Below are 16,579 nucleotides of genomic sequence, written 5' to 3'. Positions count from 1 at the left end.
CATCAAACTTTCTCCCTTCATAATCAGCAAGGATTATCATTTAAATAGAAAATTATTTTCCTGGTCTTTAAAAAAAAACACTTGACTTCTGAGTCCCTGGAGAGCTAGAAGGTATAGTCTAGTCTACATAAATGCACCACCACCTACTCACCCCCAGGAGAACTCCACATGTCACAGCGTCAAGTGTTCTGCAAGGTAACAGTCCTGACTACCTGAACAGAACTCATTTTAACATTATAATAATTTAAATTCTCCTATAGAATCAAGAGGAAAATATAGTACCTGCATATCAGGATGGTCAGAGATCAGAGCCCCTTCTGTGTTGTATGTATACACTACAAAATCTTTGGGCAGAAGGTCTCTGGAAGAGGAATAAAGCACATCATTTACAATTATTTTATCTATACAGTACTAAGAAAACAACTCATAAGGCATCATTCCTGGAAGAGATGAGCAGGAATTAAAAGTTTCACTGGGTAAATCACTACTGAAAAAAGGAGCTACTGTAAAACTCAAAGCTCAGAAACGGACTTGCCTCTGAATCATGTGCTACTTCCTCATAAAGCTAAGCTGCATGTTTGTTCTAATGGTCAAAAACTGCTGGTTGCAAAAAAATTAACATAAGCAAAGTCTTTATATTTTTCTGATATATCTTATAGGAAAAGTATAAATTAGGTTACATAGCACATCAAATTTCTAGAAGTGCTCTCTTTTCTAAAAGTCCCATATAAACAAGAAGCACTCATAGCCTTAACCTCCTAAGTACAGAGACAAAATCTGTCAGTTGTTGGAAGAAACAATTATTGCTGATTCCTGAAGCTTCCTTGCCTGTTAAGAGAGCTCAGCAGTGTTAAGCACATGGCTAAAGACAGGGTTATTTTTGTTAAAGAAAAAATATCCAGTGACATTTGTTAAAGATGGTAAGGCAGACTTTATTCAGGGTCATTGCAACAGGTATGGGTACCACTGTAACAGGATTTTACACTGGGAAGAAAAATCAGCCTCAACTCCAAATACATGGGCGAGTGGGGATCTATAGCTGAGGGGCAGGCGGTGTGGTGCGAGGTCAGCGGGTGGAAAACCATCTGGGGTGAGGGCAGCTAGTGCTAAATCTAAGTCTAAGAGATTCCTGCTGAAGACAGGCCACGTGGTCAGACATCACCTGGGCAGGGGAAGGCGTACCTGATCAGACATACAGAGTGATCACATGTCCTCGGTGGGGGGCGCTCAGCAGGTTCTTGCTAAGGCTGGATTTTACTAGGAAGTTCACCAATGAGCCTACTAGGCTCATGAGCCTGACTAAAGATGGCTCAAGCAGAGTCTCTGTCAGTCTCCCCCTCATTCACAGAAAAAAGACACATTCTTCTTTCCTCTGAACAATGTTAAGTCTACTGTCTCGTTTGGTCGCCTTTTGCTCATTAAGGACCAGCTGAATCATCTACTGGGACTTGGCAGTAAAGGATGTTTGCTGGATGGTGCTGGCAGTCAGGCATTCAAAGAGGGGAGTTGCTATGAAAATAAAAGGCAAAGTTTCTGAGGCTAGTGGGCAGCCGTCAAGATTTTCAGACTTGACTGCAAAGCATCTTTAGATGGCACACTGGCTCTGATAAAGTTTCCTGGTCTGCAGTTTGAATGTCTGTGATGATGGTATCAGGTGCTCTGGTGGACCTTCTCAGTGGTCCACATGGCGGGAGGCATGAAGGTTGCCCACACGTGACCTTGTTTGCCCAAGCAGATGCGGTAATATTTTAAAATTTATCCCAAGTTGTCCAACTTGAGCGTACTGAGCTTCAGGAAAAGGGCAGTTTTAGTTCTCAGGACTTCCAAATCCAAAGGGAGAAAAACTGGAAATGTTTATTTGAAGAGCCAGATATTGGAGGGAACCAGAAGAATTCAGGATTTGTTAAGGGCCAGCAAACTGTGCGAGAGGGGACTGGCCAGGGGTTACTGTTGTTTCCCACTGGAATGAAAGTTTCTCTCTACAGTCACTCCCACTCCCATTTCTGCCAAAGACACACATATAACCCAAGGGGTATCATCGCTTACTATCTGACAATGCTTCCCATGTAATTTAACATATTAAATAGCCTAATTAGCTCAACATCTTTTTATAAGGAGACAGCCAAGTCCTTTGAGATGTTCCAGGGGCCATCTGGGAAATTTCAAAATTAGTTTGAGGTCAAAAAGACTCCACTGAGAATTTGATTGGGGAAGTTGTCAAAAATGTCGAAGGATGTGACCACTTCAAGACTAAACAGGACCATAGGTCACTGTGACACAATACTTGGTTATTTATTTAACCAGAGTCAGAATTAAAAGATTTCAAAGGCAAATACAGAAAGCTACACAGTTGTAAAAAAAAAAAATTTAGCTCTCTTAATATGGAGAAGAGTTGGTTTTCTCAAATAATCAAAGCCCTGAGAGACACAACCTGAAACACACGAAAAGTATTTTAAAACACAAAATCTTGTTTTCCCAAGCAGATTACTTAAAAAGTAAAGAAAAACAACCTGTTTTACAATTTCTTATTAAGAGCAAATCCATAATCTAAGAAAATTTTGTTGTTTTAATAGAGAGAAAACCAAATTCTGGATTTGCATCACTCTACTAATAATACGAGGGCAGATTTTTAAAAAAAACAAAAACCTTACAAATAAATTCACCCAATCTTAGCCAGCTTTGACCACAAAGGGAAAGATCTCTTTTCAAGGTTCCCTTCCCCAAATCTTCTTAAAGTTTTTCTTGTATCTGTTCAGTTTTTATCCTATTCTTTTCTTCTTTCTTGTTCAGAAACAAATAGTCACTCTACTTTAGGACAAAAACTGTCTTTTTCCTTTAACAAAAACACATCCTTCATACTTTTCCTTATCAAAAGTACATCTTTCTTTCCTTGAATAGTTTTTTTCTTACTTCTCCCTTATTATTCCTAGTAGTTTCATTTACATATATTGGTTAGATTTTTTTAAAATTAGTAACCCTGATTTTCAGTGAAAACTAGGAAGCAGGCAATTGTAAACTGCCATACATTATCATTCTATAGCAATTTACGAATGTATCACTTCATATTTCTAGCAACATGTAGTGTTTTCATAGTACAACTTCTCATATTTATAACAGACCCAAATATGTTTAGCTTCCCTATAGCATTTAAAAACAAGATGCCAAAAGTAAATAAAATTAATGTTCAGCAATTAATGTTTCAAATTTTTTTTCTTATTTAGAAATTATCTAGTCAATGAATATTCTTCATGAACTTAATATACCTTTAAGGCATCAAGTTATGAAAAAGATTTTTGAACCTGTTCTTAAGGAGACATATTTTAAAACTTAATTATCATTGATAAGTCTATTTATAAATTGTATCCTATACACATCTATTTAATTTATATTGACAATCATGCTTGAATTACTCAAGAAAATTTCATGAGACATTAATTAAAGCTAGCCATCTATCACCTTATTTTTCTTGTTGACAAATAAGGCAATTATTAAAAATAAAAAAAATCATAGAAGCTAAGGACCTAAAAAGTTATGTATGATTCTTCCCTTTTATTTTTAAACTGCCATGCTTGACATGTATCAAGCAATTCCTTATTATGCACTTTGTTCTTAGATCAGATTTATAGTTTATAATCTTCAACATATAAAGATAGCAAGCTTATTTGATAAGTAAACATATATAGGAAAGTATTTATTTGTATAATATATTTAATGCTGACAAGTCTGAAGTTGTTAGAGTTTATCAGCAATTTTTTCAAAAATTTACAACAGCTTTATTTACCAAATATTATCCCAGATCACATGAACTTTAAAAAAAACACACACACTTGGATTAGTTCTCATATTTCTGAGAGTTTTATGAAAACTTGATTTATATAAGTATTCATTTATCTCTGAGCCAATTTTAATAGAATTCCTTTAAGGGATTTTGTAAATTAATTTGGTAGTACAGAGGTAGGAAACTATCACACATCTATAACATATGTATATCTACACATATAGCGTATGTAGAGACATACATAAACACACAGACACAAGGATACAATAGCTTTCATTCTAAAATTTTAGCCATGAGTCAGTAAAACAGTAATACAATTTTACTGGTTTATCTGACTTGGTATTTTTATCTGAATTGGGTTTCTGGCAAATAGAACAAGTTAAGGTTACCTGCCTACCAATATCTGTAGAGGAGTCTTTAATATTTACTTCTGCCATCATATGTATCTTACAGAGGCCATGAAATAAATTTCAGGCAAGTGACTAAAGAGACATCTAACTGCTGTCCGGATGTTTCCAGAGCCCATGTGAGTGGACAAATTACCCAGTTCTATTTCCAGAGAGCCCTTTCATTTTTCTATTTTCAGCCTCAGGTAGTTGCTTTGTCCCTGCGTCCCTTCAGAGCCCCCAGTGGAGGGCAGGGGCTCTAAAATTCAAGTGCCTGTAGGAGCTGAGGGGTGAAGAGGGAAGGGAAAAGTCTCATGGGTGGACAGAGATGGAAGACCCAGGGGCTTTAAGGGGGAAGGAACTGGAGTGAAGGTGAAAGGTGGAAAAAGGAGGAAAGCAGAGCAGAAGCCATGAGGAGGAGAGTCCTGCAGGATTCAATCTGGGGAGCTCCCAAGGGTCCCAAAGAGGCCAGTGAGCTTCCAAACTATCCTCAGCAAACTCATGCCAACAAGAAAGGAAGCACGCATAGCAGAAAGTCAGCAGGAGTTTGAGAAAAGGGGCTTCAGTTGACTGAGAAGTTCCCTTGAGGGAAGCAGGATTCACCAGAGGGAACAGAGAGATCTCACAGTCAGGAAGAGCTTCCTAGGCCAAGGGAGTCAAGCAATCATGCCCACGCAGAACAGGGAGCCAGGAAGACCTTCCAGCCCAAGGTGGGGCCTCTCCAAAGGACTCTCACCCAGGCTGAGAGAGTAGACTCTAAATCCTAAGAATCAAAATTTATCCTCACCAGCTTCACCGGACGTTTGCCTAGAGTAACGGCTCTGGAGCCAGACTCACCAACGGATCCCCCATCAGTCAGGAATGAAGAGAAAGGCTTCAAAGGTGTGCGTGCTTGGCCTGGTGAGGGGTCTGGGGGCCCAGTGCTGAATCTGATCCTATCTGAGTCACGGCCCCGTGACCGTGAGAGAAATGACACTTGGTAAGCGTTAAGATGGTGAGGCAGCCTTTCTGCAGCACCACCGCCGCAGGAACGGGAATCACTACAGTGGGATTCTACGCAGGGGAGAGAGATCCGTCTCAACTCCAAGCACGGCATGGGCAAGTGAGCTTACAGCCAAGAAGCAGGGCTGGGGATTACTGGATGGAAAATTACTAACTGGAAAGATGTGGGGTGATGGAGGTTCAGGCTAAACCAGCCTAATGGATTCTTACTGAAGACAGAGCAGGGTGATCAGACATCACCTAGGGGGAGGAGGAACCTGATCAGACATCCAGAGCGACCACACACTGAGGGCAGCGGGCTCTCAGCAGGTTCTTGCCAAACCTGGATTTTACTAGGACATGCTCTGATAGGCCCAGAAAGTTTGTGAGCCAGACTAACACTGGGTTAAGCAAAGAACCTTTGTCATTTGCAGAAACTGGAGCAGTGCTATGCTTATCTCCAGGGCTCGTGGACAAGTCAGGAATGCAATGTACTGGCTAGTAATTTACAATGTGCCATTTGAAGCTCTAAGCCCCTCTGGAGGCACCCAGGCCCAGCTTGTCTATATTGCTTAGAGATGGATGGATGGACAGTTTACATGCAGCTTTCTCACTTACACAGCCTGACTCTGGCTGCATGCCCGCAGCCCTTCTGTAAACCCATGCCTAGGCTCCCCTGAAAACAGGATGCTTCACACATGTCCCAGTGGTTTGTAATCTGAAGACAAAGCACATCTGTGCAACTAAGAAAGGCCTTGGGGCTCTGCCAGGAGGTCTTCACACCCTGGATGACACTTGCACTCTCTTTGTCCTGATGCACTGCATCCTCTACCTTCACCAAAGGCTACTTGGGGGAGCTTGGGAGCAGCCCTGCAGTCGTGAGTCTTCCAGTTACCCAACCCTTTTGGGTCTCTGTTCTGCCTCCCGGTCACTCCCTCTCTCCACTACATACATACACATTCTGTGTCCCCCTAGGGCTGAATTTGAAAAGAATAAACTGGATATATGGCTTTGCTGGGCCACCTGCCCAGGGAGCACCAATTCCACTCAGCTTCTCCAGAAGCACGCCTGTGTCAGTGTAGCATTCACATGAATGGCCGAATCTGCCTGATCTTGGGAGTCAGGCTTTGAAGGTCCATCAAGTTCTCATTCTAAACTAAATCCTCTAGCCCAGCCCTTTGGTTCATGACCAAAAGAAGGTTAAAACCACTATTCTAGAAGCATTGGGAGAGAAAAATAAGCATTTACTCAAATATACTCACTCCTTTATTGAACTTCATAATTTCCCCATTACTAAGAAAGAGTATCTGAGTCATTTTCTTACAGGTATCTGCCCTAACCTTTTTCCATTAGTGACCTCAAGCTTTGAAGACCACCTCTCAAAGACATCCAAAGGCCTGATCACTCTTATGAATGCCTGGACAAGTGCCATTTGCCTACCAATTAAAAGAGCATAGGCTTGGAGAGCAGGCATGGCAGATACACACAGACCACCACAAGTCAGATCAAATGTCCTGGACTTGTGTCCCAAATGGGAAACTTACAAGCTACCTGTTACCCAGCAAGTCCACTAACCTTCCTGAACCTCCGGAATTTCATAAACAAAGTGAAGACAATAAACACCGCCTACAGTGAAGCTGTTTGGACAATATGATAAATGAGACAGATTATGAAAATAAGTTTTCATTAAGATGAAAACTATGCAGTTGTATCAAAATAACTAATGACTTTACATCTCCCATAGAAAGGAATAGTGGGGAAAATATTTAGACCCATTAGATATCTTTTACATATTGAGGTCCAATTACATTGGAGTCAAGCAGGATCTCTTAGGAGTTTTGTGAGAACTGAATCAATAACATACTTAAAAGTACCTGGTACAGTGCCTGGAACACAGAAAATGTTCAATGAACATGAACTTCCATCATATACAGTAGAAAGCCTTCAGAAAGCTGTTCTCTCTGAAAATACCTGTCATACTGCCTGGAATTCTGCCAGGGAGACTCAAACCCTTTGGGTCAATAACCTCTTTTCTAGATTAAAAAATGTTATTCAAACTTGAGGATACACAAAAATCGCCTGGAAAGCTTGTGAAAACACAGGCTGCTATGACACCTCCCGAAACTCTGATTCATCCTAGGCTGGACCTGAGAATCTGCATTTTAGCAAACCTGAAGGTGCTGCTGGGGGTGGTTTGAGGACTACATCGAGCTGCCCACTTCCTCAGACAGCAACAGCTAACATCGCATCAACACACCTCACTAAAGATATGGGACATAAAAAAAAGGGAAAAGGGGGACAGGATGGGCCCCAGGAAAGCGGGTGGCTCAGTACAGTCCAAACTCGGCATTTCAAAAAGGCATACAAGGAACACAGCAAAATGAGGAGAAGAGATTAAAAGGGGGTGTGAGAGACTACTTCTTACGGATTGGGTATTTGTATCTCCCCCCCAAAAAAAATTTATATTTTTGAGACCAAACCCCAGTGTGGCTGCATTTGGAGATGGGCCACCAAGGAAGTAATTATGATTGAATAAGGTCATAAAGGTGAGGCCCTGAGCCAACAGGATTAGTGTCCTCATAAGAAAGGACACCAAGAGCTTGCTCCTCCCCCGGGTCCTCACCCCACTCACACACAGCATGGAGGGGACATGGGCAAATTGCCTCCTACAACCCAAGGGGGGAGCCCCCAGACACCACCCCTGCTGGCACCTCGATCTTGGACTTCCAGCCTCCAGAACTGTGAGAAGATGAGCTCTGGTTATTTCAGTCTGTAGTATTTGTTATGGCAGCTCTGGTAGACTGATACAATCCCTAAACACTTCTTTACCACTCACTGCTCAGTTCCTAGAGCTGATCACAATTAAAAAATTTTCTTGTGAAATACAACTTTTTCCTTATTTATTTTCCCTTGCTCTAACATCAATGGAAAAGCAAAACAGTATGGCTTTTTCCCAACTTCTACCCTTAGTATTCTCATCTTTTTATCAAGCTACTAAATAATATCTAACTAGAAAAGAAAGCAATATACTATTTTTTTTATTACTGAAAAGCCAAGGTAAATTAAATTTCTTACTTGTTCTTTTCCAAGTGAATAATATGCTCTTTTCCTTCAGCTTCAATGATATAAGATACCTAAATGCACAGAGGAGAAAACAATAAAAGGCCATCTTATAAATTACTTTTCAACAACAGGTATTTATAAGACACTAGAAATCACATCTTGATTTAAAATAATTTCCTACTGACTGAATTTCTTTTACAGAAGAACCCCATATCAATTCTTAAATAATAAGAGTGTATACTCTGATGATTCCTATTATGGGAAGTCCCCTGGATGTTTACCTAAACTCTTCTTAAATTCAGCTATAACTTTAGGGATTATTTTTCCTAAGTCCACCCATGTATTACCTACACTATAAAGTAGTTCTTCCTCTTGTTTAAATGTAATAAACATCCTGGTTTCAAGAGTTCTGGTTATCCAAAGTTGAAAAGAAATTCACACATTTTTATGAGTTTTTATCTTCATACAGCTTACCACATTTCATCAATTCTAAAACACCCTTTTTTCCCCTCCCATGGACACCTCTGGCATCAGAATAGGCCACACAAAAGCACAGTAGTCTAACTGGTAGCACTGTTTATTTCTTAATTAACACTATATTAAATAATACTGTGCTTTACAACGATGGCACATCGGACCAAGGAATTGAGATACAGTAACTTGCACATACACATCTTCAAGTTCAGGGTCCTCTTCTCTACTTAAAACAACTCTGAAATGACTTTCCCAGCAACTCACCATGTTATTGGTCAGAAGCGTTTAATGTGGTCACTAGAACCAGGATATTCAACTTTTTTAACTCTTTAACAAAAGAGAAAGTCATGGAGGCACTCAACTAATAGTACCATCAGAAGTGCCCTCTTATTTCCCCTACTGTTCCTGGACTCTAACTTAACACGTCGCCAAGAAACAGCACTCCCCTCTCTGGGAACACAGCACCTGCCTTTTGAGGCCCAGACCGAGTTCCAGACCCTGGTATTCTACTTCCACACCCTGCAGGGAAGCCTGAGAACTCTCTGTGTTTTCCATCAATCTCCACTGAGTCATCAGAAATACCAGCTCCCTCCAGCATCTCAGAGTCGGCATGTGCCTTTCTATCCTTCGGCTGTTGGCCAAATGATGTAAAAACACCTCCATCATCTCCTCCAAGGAGAATTCTGAGTCTGAGAATTGTTACATGACACTAAATTCCCCTCCCAAGTATCTGCCTGTGTTGCTCATCCCCCTCCTTCTGGTCTTTACTCAAGGGTCACCTTCTCAGTAAGGCCTTCCCAGGCTGTCCTACTAAGAAATACAAACACCGCTGCCCCACCCCTACCCCAATTTCCTCCAAAGCACTTACTACCATCTTAAGTAATCTAGATTATAAATGAACATTACTTATTTGCTTGTTTCCTCCCCGTCCCAATGAGAAAGGAAGCACCATAAAGGCAAGGATTCTCGCCTGTTCAGTTCACTGCCGTATCCCCAGTGCCTCCCAAATAGTTATGGAGGCACACAAATGGCACTTATTAGATCACAAGTATCTATGTGTGCTGTACTGATGAAGATTAGAGATGACTAGAGACTCAATAGTGGACAACACAGTCCCTGTGCTAAAAGGCGAAGCAAAGAAGAAAATAAGAAAGTAAGACAAATTAACTCTATTCTAAGGCACAACATGATCAAATGGTAGAATATCTAGTTCAAAATAAAAACGATGAAGAATTATAAATTGTTCACTGGAAGGAGACCTTGGACTCATTTATTCCTCACTTACAAGTAAACGGAGTTGAATGACCTACCTAATTCATGGTAGCACCCAGAGGGAGGGCTAAAACTAACAGCTCCGAACTCTAAAGGCCAGTGTTCTTTTTACTAGACCCAGTCCCTAGACAATGGACAAACTGCCTTGTATTTATGGGGAAAAAAAAGGCAATTCTGAGTTAATAAGCTAAACCCTATTCTTCATTATCTGTTACTGATTAAGTGTAATAGCTAGATTAAATTTCTATAAAGTTGAAGAGTTTGCAAAATCAGTTGATGTCCAAAATATTTCTGAACTTAATGGTAAGAGAAACAGTATAAAAAAATAATTTTTGTGCATTAGTTACTCTGTTAACAGCACAGTACTATTTCTTTTGGTATAGAGATAAACCACTTTTCAGTAAACCTTCCCAGATATGAAATATATGCGTGTACCACACTATTCTCCAGAGTCCATAAGATATAGTATAAAATGTTCTCCCACCACAAACAAGGCCCCTGTAACCACCACCAGTCAGTTAGCAGTTAGAAATCTACATAGTCAGCATCCTACCCTGGACAAAGAATTTTGCTGAACCAACTACTTGATTCTGTTATGTTTCAAGTTAACCATTTTATCATAAAAAGAAAAGACATTAAGGATGAATATGTCACTTTTGCTAGAATAATGTCCAAAGAACATTAGTGAGATATGTATGGTTGTGTTCTAATCACTGGCTGACAATCACTCATTGAACCAAGGAAATAACACCCTTGTCTAAAAAAACAAAGTGAAGTTTAAATACACACATAGCTGTTAAGAGATAACATACCTGATTTGAATGGGGCCTAGGGGCTTCTCGTCGTTCTCTAGTCAATCTCCAAGGAGTTATAATTTCATAAGAAGAGAGATGTGAGGTTTGCTGTAAGCCTACAATAAAGAGAATAACAAACATCATGTAACAAGTTGACGTGAAAAACTAAATGATACCAAAAATAATGGAAATGAAAAGCTGAACACTCAAGTCACAGAAAAATCAGGTGACATTTCCATATTACTATATATGTATATAGTTTTACATGAAAATAGCAATATACTAGATAAGTAAGAGGAAAAAAGATATTTCCTAAAAAGGATGTCAATCTTATCTAAACAGTATATACACTAAACACAGTAATCCTTTGCAGGCAATTTTTAGCTATTACCTAAATAGGTTAGGTTAGCTAAAACCCTAACCCTTTTACTTATAAGAAATCTTAAGGTATAAACACAAGAGGAAAAAAAAAAAAACCTATGTGGGGAAGTAGGGGGAAGGCATCTGGAGCCCAATACCACTCACTCATCTCCCACTGCCCCCCTCACCCAACATGAATGGCACTCCTGAGGTGGTATTGAGACATCACAAAATGGACAAGGGCAGTAAGAGGGAGAAGTTACTTTTAATACCTGAAGGGTTCACTCAAATATACATATACTCAAGAGGCAACAATTATCTCAAATGAAATTCTACCATTAATCTAAAAACAAAAACTTCAAGTGGAATTTATTAACAGTGAAGAACTAACTCAAATCAGGCAGACTTACTCCAATTCCACAGTGGAATCATATCCAAGTGGGGCTCAGGTTCTAGCGTCATCACTTGAGCAAAAATTGAGTAAAATCAAACCTGTCCTCACCAGTCCCTTGGGAAGACATCCCATGGTGGGGTCTAATAGAGTCTGTCAAGACATCCAATACTCCTCTTCTAGCCTCGCTGTTGATGGCATGTCAATTTTTTCAGTGAACTTGATCAATTAGATGGTCACCATACTAAGGACCATGGATGAAAAATGTCTATCTCTATATATCAAAACCACATTCAGTATGAGAAGGGTTAAGATTAGCATACACAAACAGAAAGACAGGGAAGAACTAAGTCACATCTTCCACTTAGTGGATCAATATGGAAATAAATTAAGTGGGATTGCTTCAACAAATAAATGCCATGGAAAGGGGAAGGAGGGAACTTTCATAAATTAAAAGAGCCTTATAAATGCATGGACCTGTTTGGATCCTAATTCAAATAAATACACGGGAAAAAACAAATTCTGAAACAAGCAGGGAAATTTTAACATTGCATAGCTATTTGATTATCTTGAGGAATTATATTAATTTTTAAGTATAATAAACATGTAGATAAAGTTTTTTTAAGTCCTTATGTCTTAGAGATTGATTTTGAATATTAAAGGGCAAAAATGATACAATATTGTACTTGCATCAAAATAATCCTAAGTGTATTTGAGGGAGGAGAAACATGAAATAATATTAAAACTGGGTAACACGTACACAAGAATTCATTACTTGTATGTTTAAAATTTTCTGCAATAGATGGAGCTAGAGGGTATTATGCTCAGTGAAATAAGCCAGGTGGAGAAAGACAAGTACCAAATGATTTCACTCATATGTGGAGTATAAGAACAAAGGAAAACTGAAGGAACAGAACAGCAGCGGAATCACAGAACCCAAGAATGGACTAACAGTTACCAAAGGGAAAGGGACTGGGGAGGATGGGTGGGAAGGGAGGCATAAGGGTGGGGAAAAAGAAAGAGGGCATTACGATTAGCATGTATAGTGCATGGGGGCACAGGGAGGGCTGTGCAACACAGAGAAGACAAGTAGTGATTTTACAGCATCTTACTAGGCACATGGACAGTGACTGTGAAGGGGTATGTGGGGGGGACTTGGTGAAGGGGGGAGCCTAGTAAACATAATGTTCTTCATGTAATTGTAGATTAATGATACCAAAATTAAAAATTAAAAAATTAAAAATAAAAATTTTCTGCAATAAAATAATTATTTTTTAAGTGAGATGACGAGTGAGACTTTTCAGTTACTTTCACAACTCTGTATTATAGCTTCTATGAAATATTACAATGCTATCACTAACATAAATGAGACGATAAAATGTGTTATTAATAAACATGTAAATATCACAAGTAAATGTACCAAACTTGCTTAAAGTAGTGGCCATGATGGAATAGAATCAGATGGTAATGACATAAGAATTTGGACTTTATTTCCTGCACTCCTGTATGTATGTATTGTTTGAATTTGTTTTTATAGAGTATGCACTTTGTAACCCCTATATTACTTTCGACATTAAAAGTGGTAAAAAAGAGAATATTTCTTTGATAAGAACGCATGAACGATTTAAAGTACTGAAAAGCTAGCATTTCTCAACAGCTCCTCCCTGTCAGCTTTATAAACTAGTCTTACTTGGTCTCCCTACTTTCACACTCTCTTCCTTTGGATCCAATCTATATGTTCATTAATTTGTTAATTGTGTGATCCTCAGATTTCTCAAATACAGTTTAAAATGAAGTATTTACAGCTAACTTTGCTCAAGACAACACTGCATATAAAATGTCTATAACCTTGTCTAGTTTGGGATTCCGAAAGATACAAAGTAAACAGGAAAACATAAATTGTACCACATCCACATCCTGGATACATGTCACACTAACAGTTTCCAAACCCCATCCATCAACCGCTTACATCTCACAATATGGCATCTTCTATTGCCTAACGGTGGCTTCAAGCCATTACATAAAAACACCAGAAATGGACTCCAATACAAACGCAACCATGGGATGGGCTGATCCAAGGCGTATTTATGACATACTATGACAAATCATTCAGGTATTTGAGGTTTTCAGCTGGGAGTTTCAATTGGGAACCATGTCAAAAGGAATCCACGGCCTTAACAGATGCAAGTTTCAAAGCACTAGTTAGAAATACCTTAGTTCTAAATTCTAAAGTATCCTCAATTCTTAATTAAGTATCCATATCTAAATCTTTAAAATCTAACTAAATCTTAATTCTAAATGAAATGAGGACGATTTCCTCACCCAGAATAAACTTTTCAATGCCCTTCTGTTTCCCCAAATTTCTAAAAACACAAGTTTAAACATTATCCTTAATAATTCCATTCTGGATCATGATAATCTGTTCAACTACTTAGAAGTGGTGGCAGAAATAAAACGCGTTCAGTAGGTAACAGATCAGAAGCTCTGTGTGACCGAAAGTCAATTATCCTCTACTTTTGCAACTCCTTGTGACTTAATTATTTCAAAATAAAAAGTTAATAAGTAAATCATTCCTATAATCATTATAATTCAAAATAATAAGTAAATCATTACAGGCAAGGATATATATGCTAATAAACTCAGGCAACTGTTACACTAGAAGCTAAACAACCTGCAGCTAAACTAAATTTTCATCCCAACTCAGAAGCAAACATCACAGAGCAAAGTAAATGGCTCAGAAAAGTGAGCTGCAAATGGGCAGGCAAATATTTAAAGAGCTTTTGTTTTGAAGCAGGTTAAGTGACTTCATAGTATCACACAGCTGGTTTCAGGCCAGGACTGAAACTATGGATCTTTTACCCAGATTGTTAGCAAAGAATAAAAATTAATATGGGAATATAAGATACAACATTCTTTCCCTTCTTACCACTTTGAAGCACAATTCTTGCTTTTTTTTTCAAAGCCACAATTAACCATTTCTTTTTAAGACTTTCAGAATTACGGCACCCAAAAATAACTCCTGTGTGCAGGAGCTGTCACTCTGACACTGACTTCCTGGTTTTAAAATCCAAGGATCCACATTATAAGTGTCAAAAGGAGTTCCAAAACATTGTAAGATGTGTACATATTTGGTTATGTCGTCCAAAATAATAGATAATATAGTTGCATGAAAATTCTTCTTATATTTTTCAGAATTCCTTTACCTCGTTTTTTTTCTGCTCATATCTTGCAGATTTTTTTCCCAAATTCCCCCTGCCCTTTTTTTAAATTCCAAACAGTAGCACCTTCTCATGGGAACCAAAATAATGTTTCCCATGTTACTATAAAGGAAGTACATTAGCACTATTTGTATAAAGCTTTGACCTCAGCACTACAGATATTTGGAGCCAGAAAATTCTCTGCTCTGGGAGCTGTCTTGTGCAGTGTAGATGTTTGTAGCGTCCCTGACTTCTACCCACTAGCTGCCAGCAAAACCACCAGTGTGACAACTAAAAATAACACCCAGATGCCTTCTGGGGGCAAAATTGCCCCCAATTGAAAACCACTGGTATAAAGATATAGTTTACAATGAAAATAAAAATCTTAATGCAATCAACTCTACAGAGAGTACAACCTGTTACATTAGAATTTGCAGAGTAAATACACTGTCAAAAATCACATTACTGAAAACATGGCCTGGGAATAAAAATACGAGCTGAAATATGAAACTTAAACTGTCTTAAACTCAGTAAAAGAAAGAAAAAGGTGCTAGTTGCGCTTTTTTCTTCCTCTTATGCCTCCCATCTTTTTACGTACTGTGGTTGGAGGAAGTAAAGTCTTTTTCATAATAGTAACTATAGTAGAAGGAAATAAATTAAAAGAATTCTACTAATGGCAAAGCAAACAAATATGAACTCTCAGCCATGAGCTTTTTCTTCTTTTCTTCCTGCCTATTATGTAAACAAATAGCCACCTTTAGGTACTTTCACTGTAGAAAATAAACCTGGGTTCCACATACAGGATGAATAGGGTAATGCTGTTGGCCAAATTCTTTCTTGAAGGGAAACTGTTGTAATTAGATCCATAAAGCACTGTTATTTGGGCCACGTATTTCCATTTCATTCACAAAGTCAATCCCAAAAAGACATATGTCATATATTAATAACTATCTTCAAACATAATTATAATTTCCACTGCTATGTCCTACATCATTACATTTTTTGTTATAATTTTTTTTACATTTAAAAAGAAACAAGGCTTTTCTGTTTGTTCTTAAGTGCCCCTTTGGGAATAATACCAACCACTTACAACGTTTAATGCCTTAGAGAATTTAAGTTTCTCTAGCAAGGAAATTAAGTTCCTTGAGACAAAAGATGGTATCTTATTTATCACATGTGCCTGAATTGGTACAGTAGGTGATCAATAAATGTGCTTACTCTTACCTCCTTATCTTTATCTTTACTGATATATATATATATATATATACACACACACGGATCTCATAATTGTGATTATCAGGCACAACCTGAAGTAAGCTTTATTTTTCATGATTAACATCATTCATGTCAGTTTTCCACGAATGCACATGGCCACACATAGTCTCAGCAGTGCTCTATGTCCCTGTATTGTTATGCCACAGTCTGCTTAGCCACTCCCCTCAGCAGAAACGAGCAAGCCTGTTCACAGCCAAGTTCTAATGTGCTGATTACACTCATCTGGACCAGGTCATACTTGCATGAGGGCTGTAAGTACTAAAGTGGAGTGGGAGGGAGCCTCCCCAAATGAGTTAAACCATGAAAAACTCTCATTAAAAGAAAAATGTGTCACAGGGAAAAATGCATTTCATTTCCATGTACTGGAATGGGTTTTGACTTCTAGTATGACAGATGTTCAGCAGGGCATCATTTGTACTTATTGTAAGCTGAATCACTCCAATTCTTATGCTAAGATAAATATAAGCAAAGAGAAAAACAACCACATGTTTAAAAACTGGTCAAATTCAGTGAATTTCTCAGGTTCCCTAACTCATTCTTAAGCAGCACCCACACATGATCACTCTGGGGGAAAAAATGCTTTGTCTGAAAGCATAATGTCACAAAAA

At 38.6% G+C, this 16,579-nt stretch overlaps 1 protein-coding gene across 2 annotated transcripts in view; it reads right to left on the bottom strand.

The window, feature by feature from the left end:
- ADAM9 (ADAM metallopeptidase domain 9) overlaps positions 1–16,579 on the bottom strand; it is a 117,252-nt gene that overhangs the window by 96,233 nt on the left and 4,440 nt on the right. For both annotated transcript variants that reach the window (XR_012123960.1, XM_073218970.1), the window contains exons 2-4: positions 10,767–10,864; positions 8,221–8,279; positions 283–361 (exon numbers count right to left, since the gene is read on the bottom strand). Coding sequence is in view for 1 of the 2 variants with exons in the window: in XM_073218970.1 (XP_073075071.1) it covers positions 283–361; positions 8,221–8,279; positions 10,767–10,864 (236 nt within the window). In the remaining variant the exon portion in view is untranslated. The remainder of the gene's footprint in view (positions 1–282; positions 362–8,220; positions 8,280–10,766; positions 10,865–16,579) is intronic.

This window comes from Manis javanica, chromosome 12, assembly GCF_040802235.1.
Source record: "Manis javanica isolate MJ-LG chromosome 12, MJ_LKY, whole genome shotgun sequence".
Taxonomy (NCBI): domain Eukaryota; kingdom Metazoa; phylum Chordata; class Mammalia; order Pholidota; family Manidae; genus Manis; species Manis javanica.
Note: the sequence above shows the minus strand (reverse complement) of the source record. Positions and strands in the feature narration are given on the sequence as shown.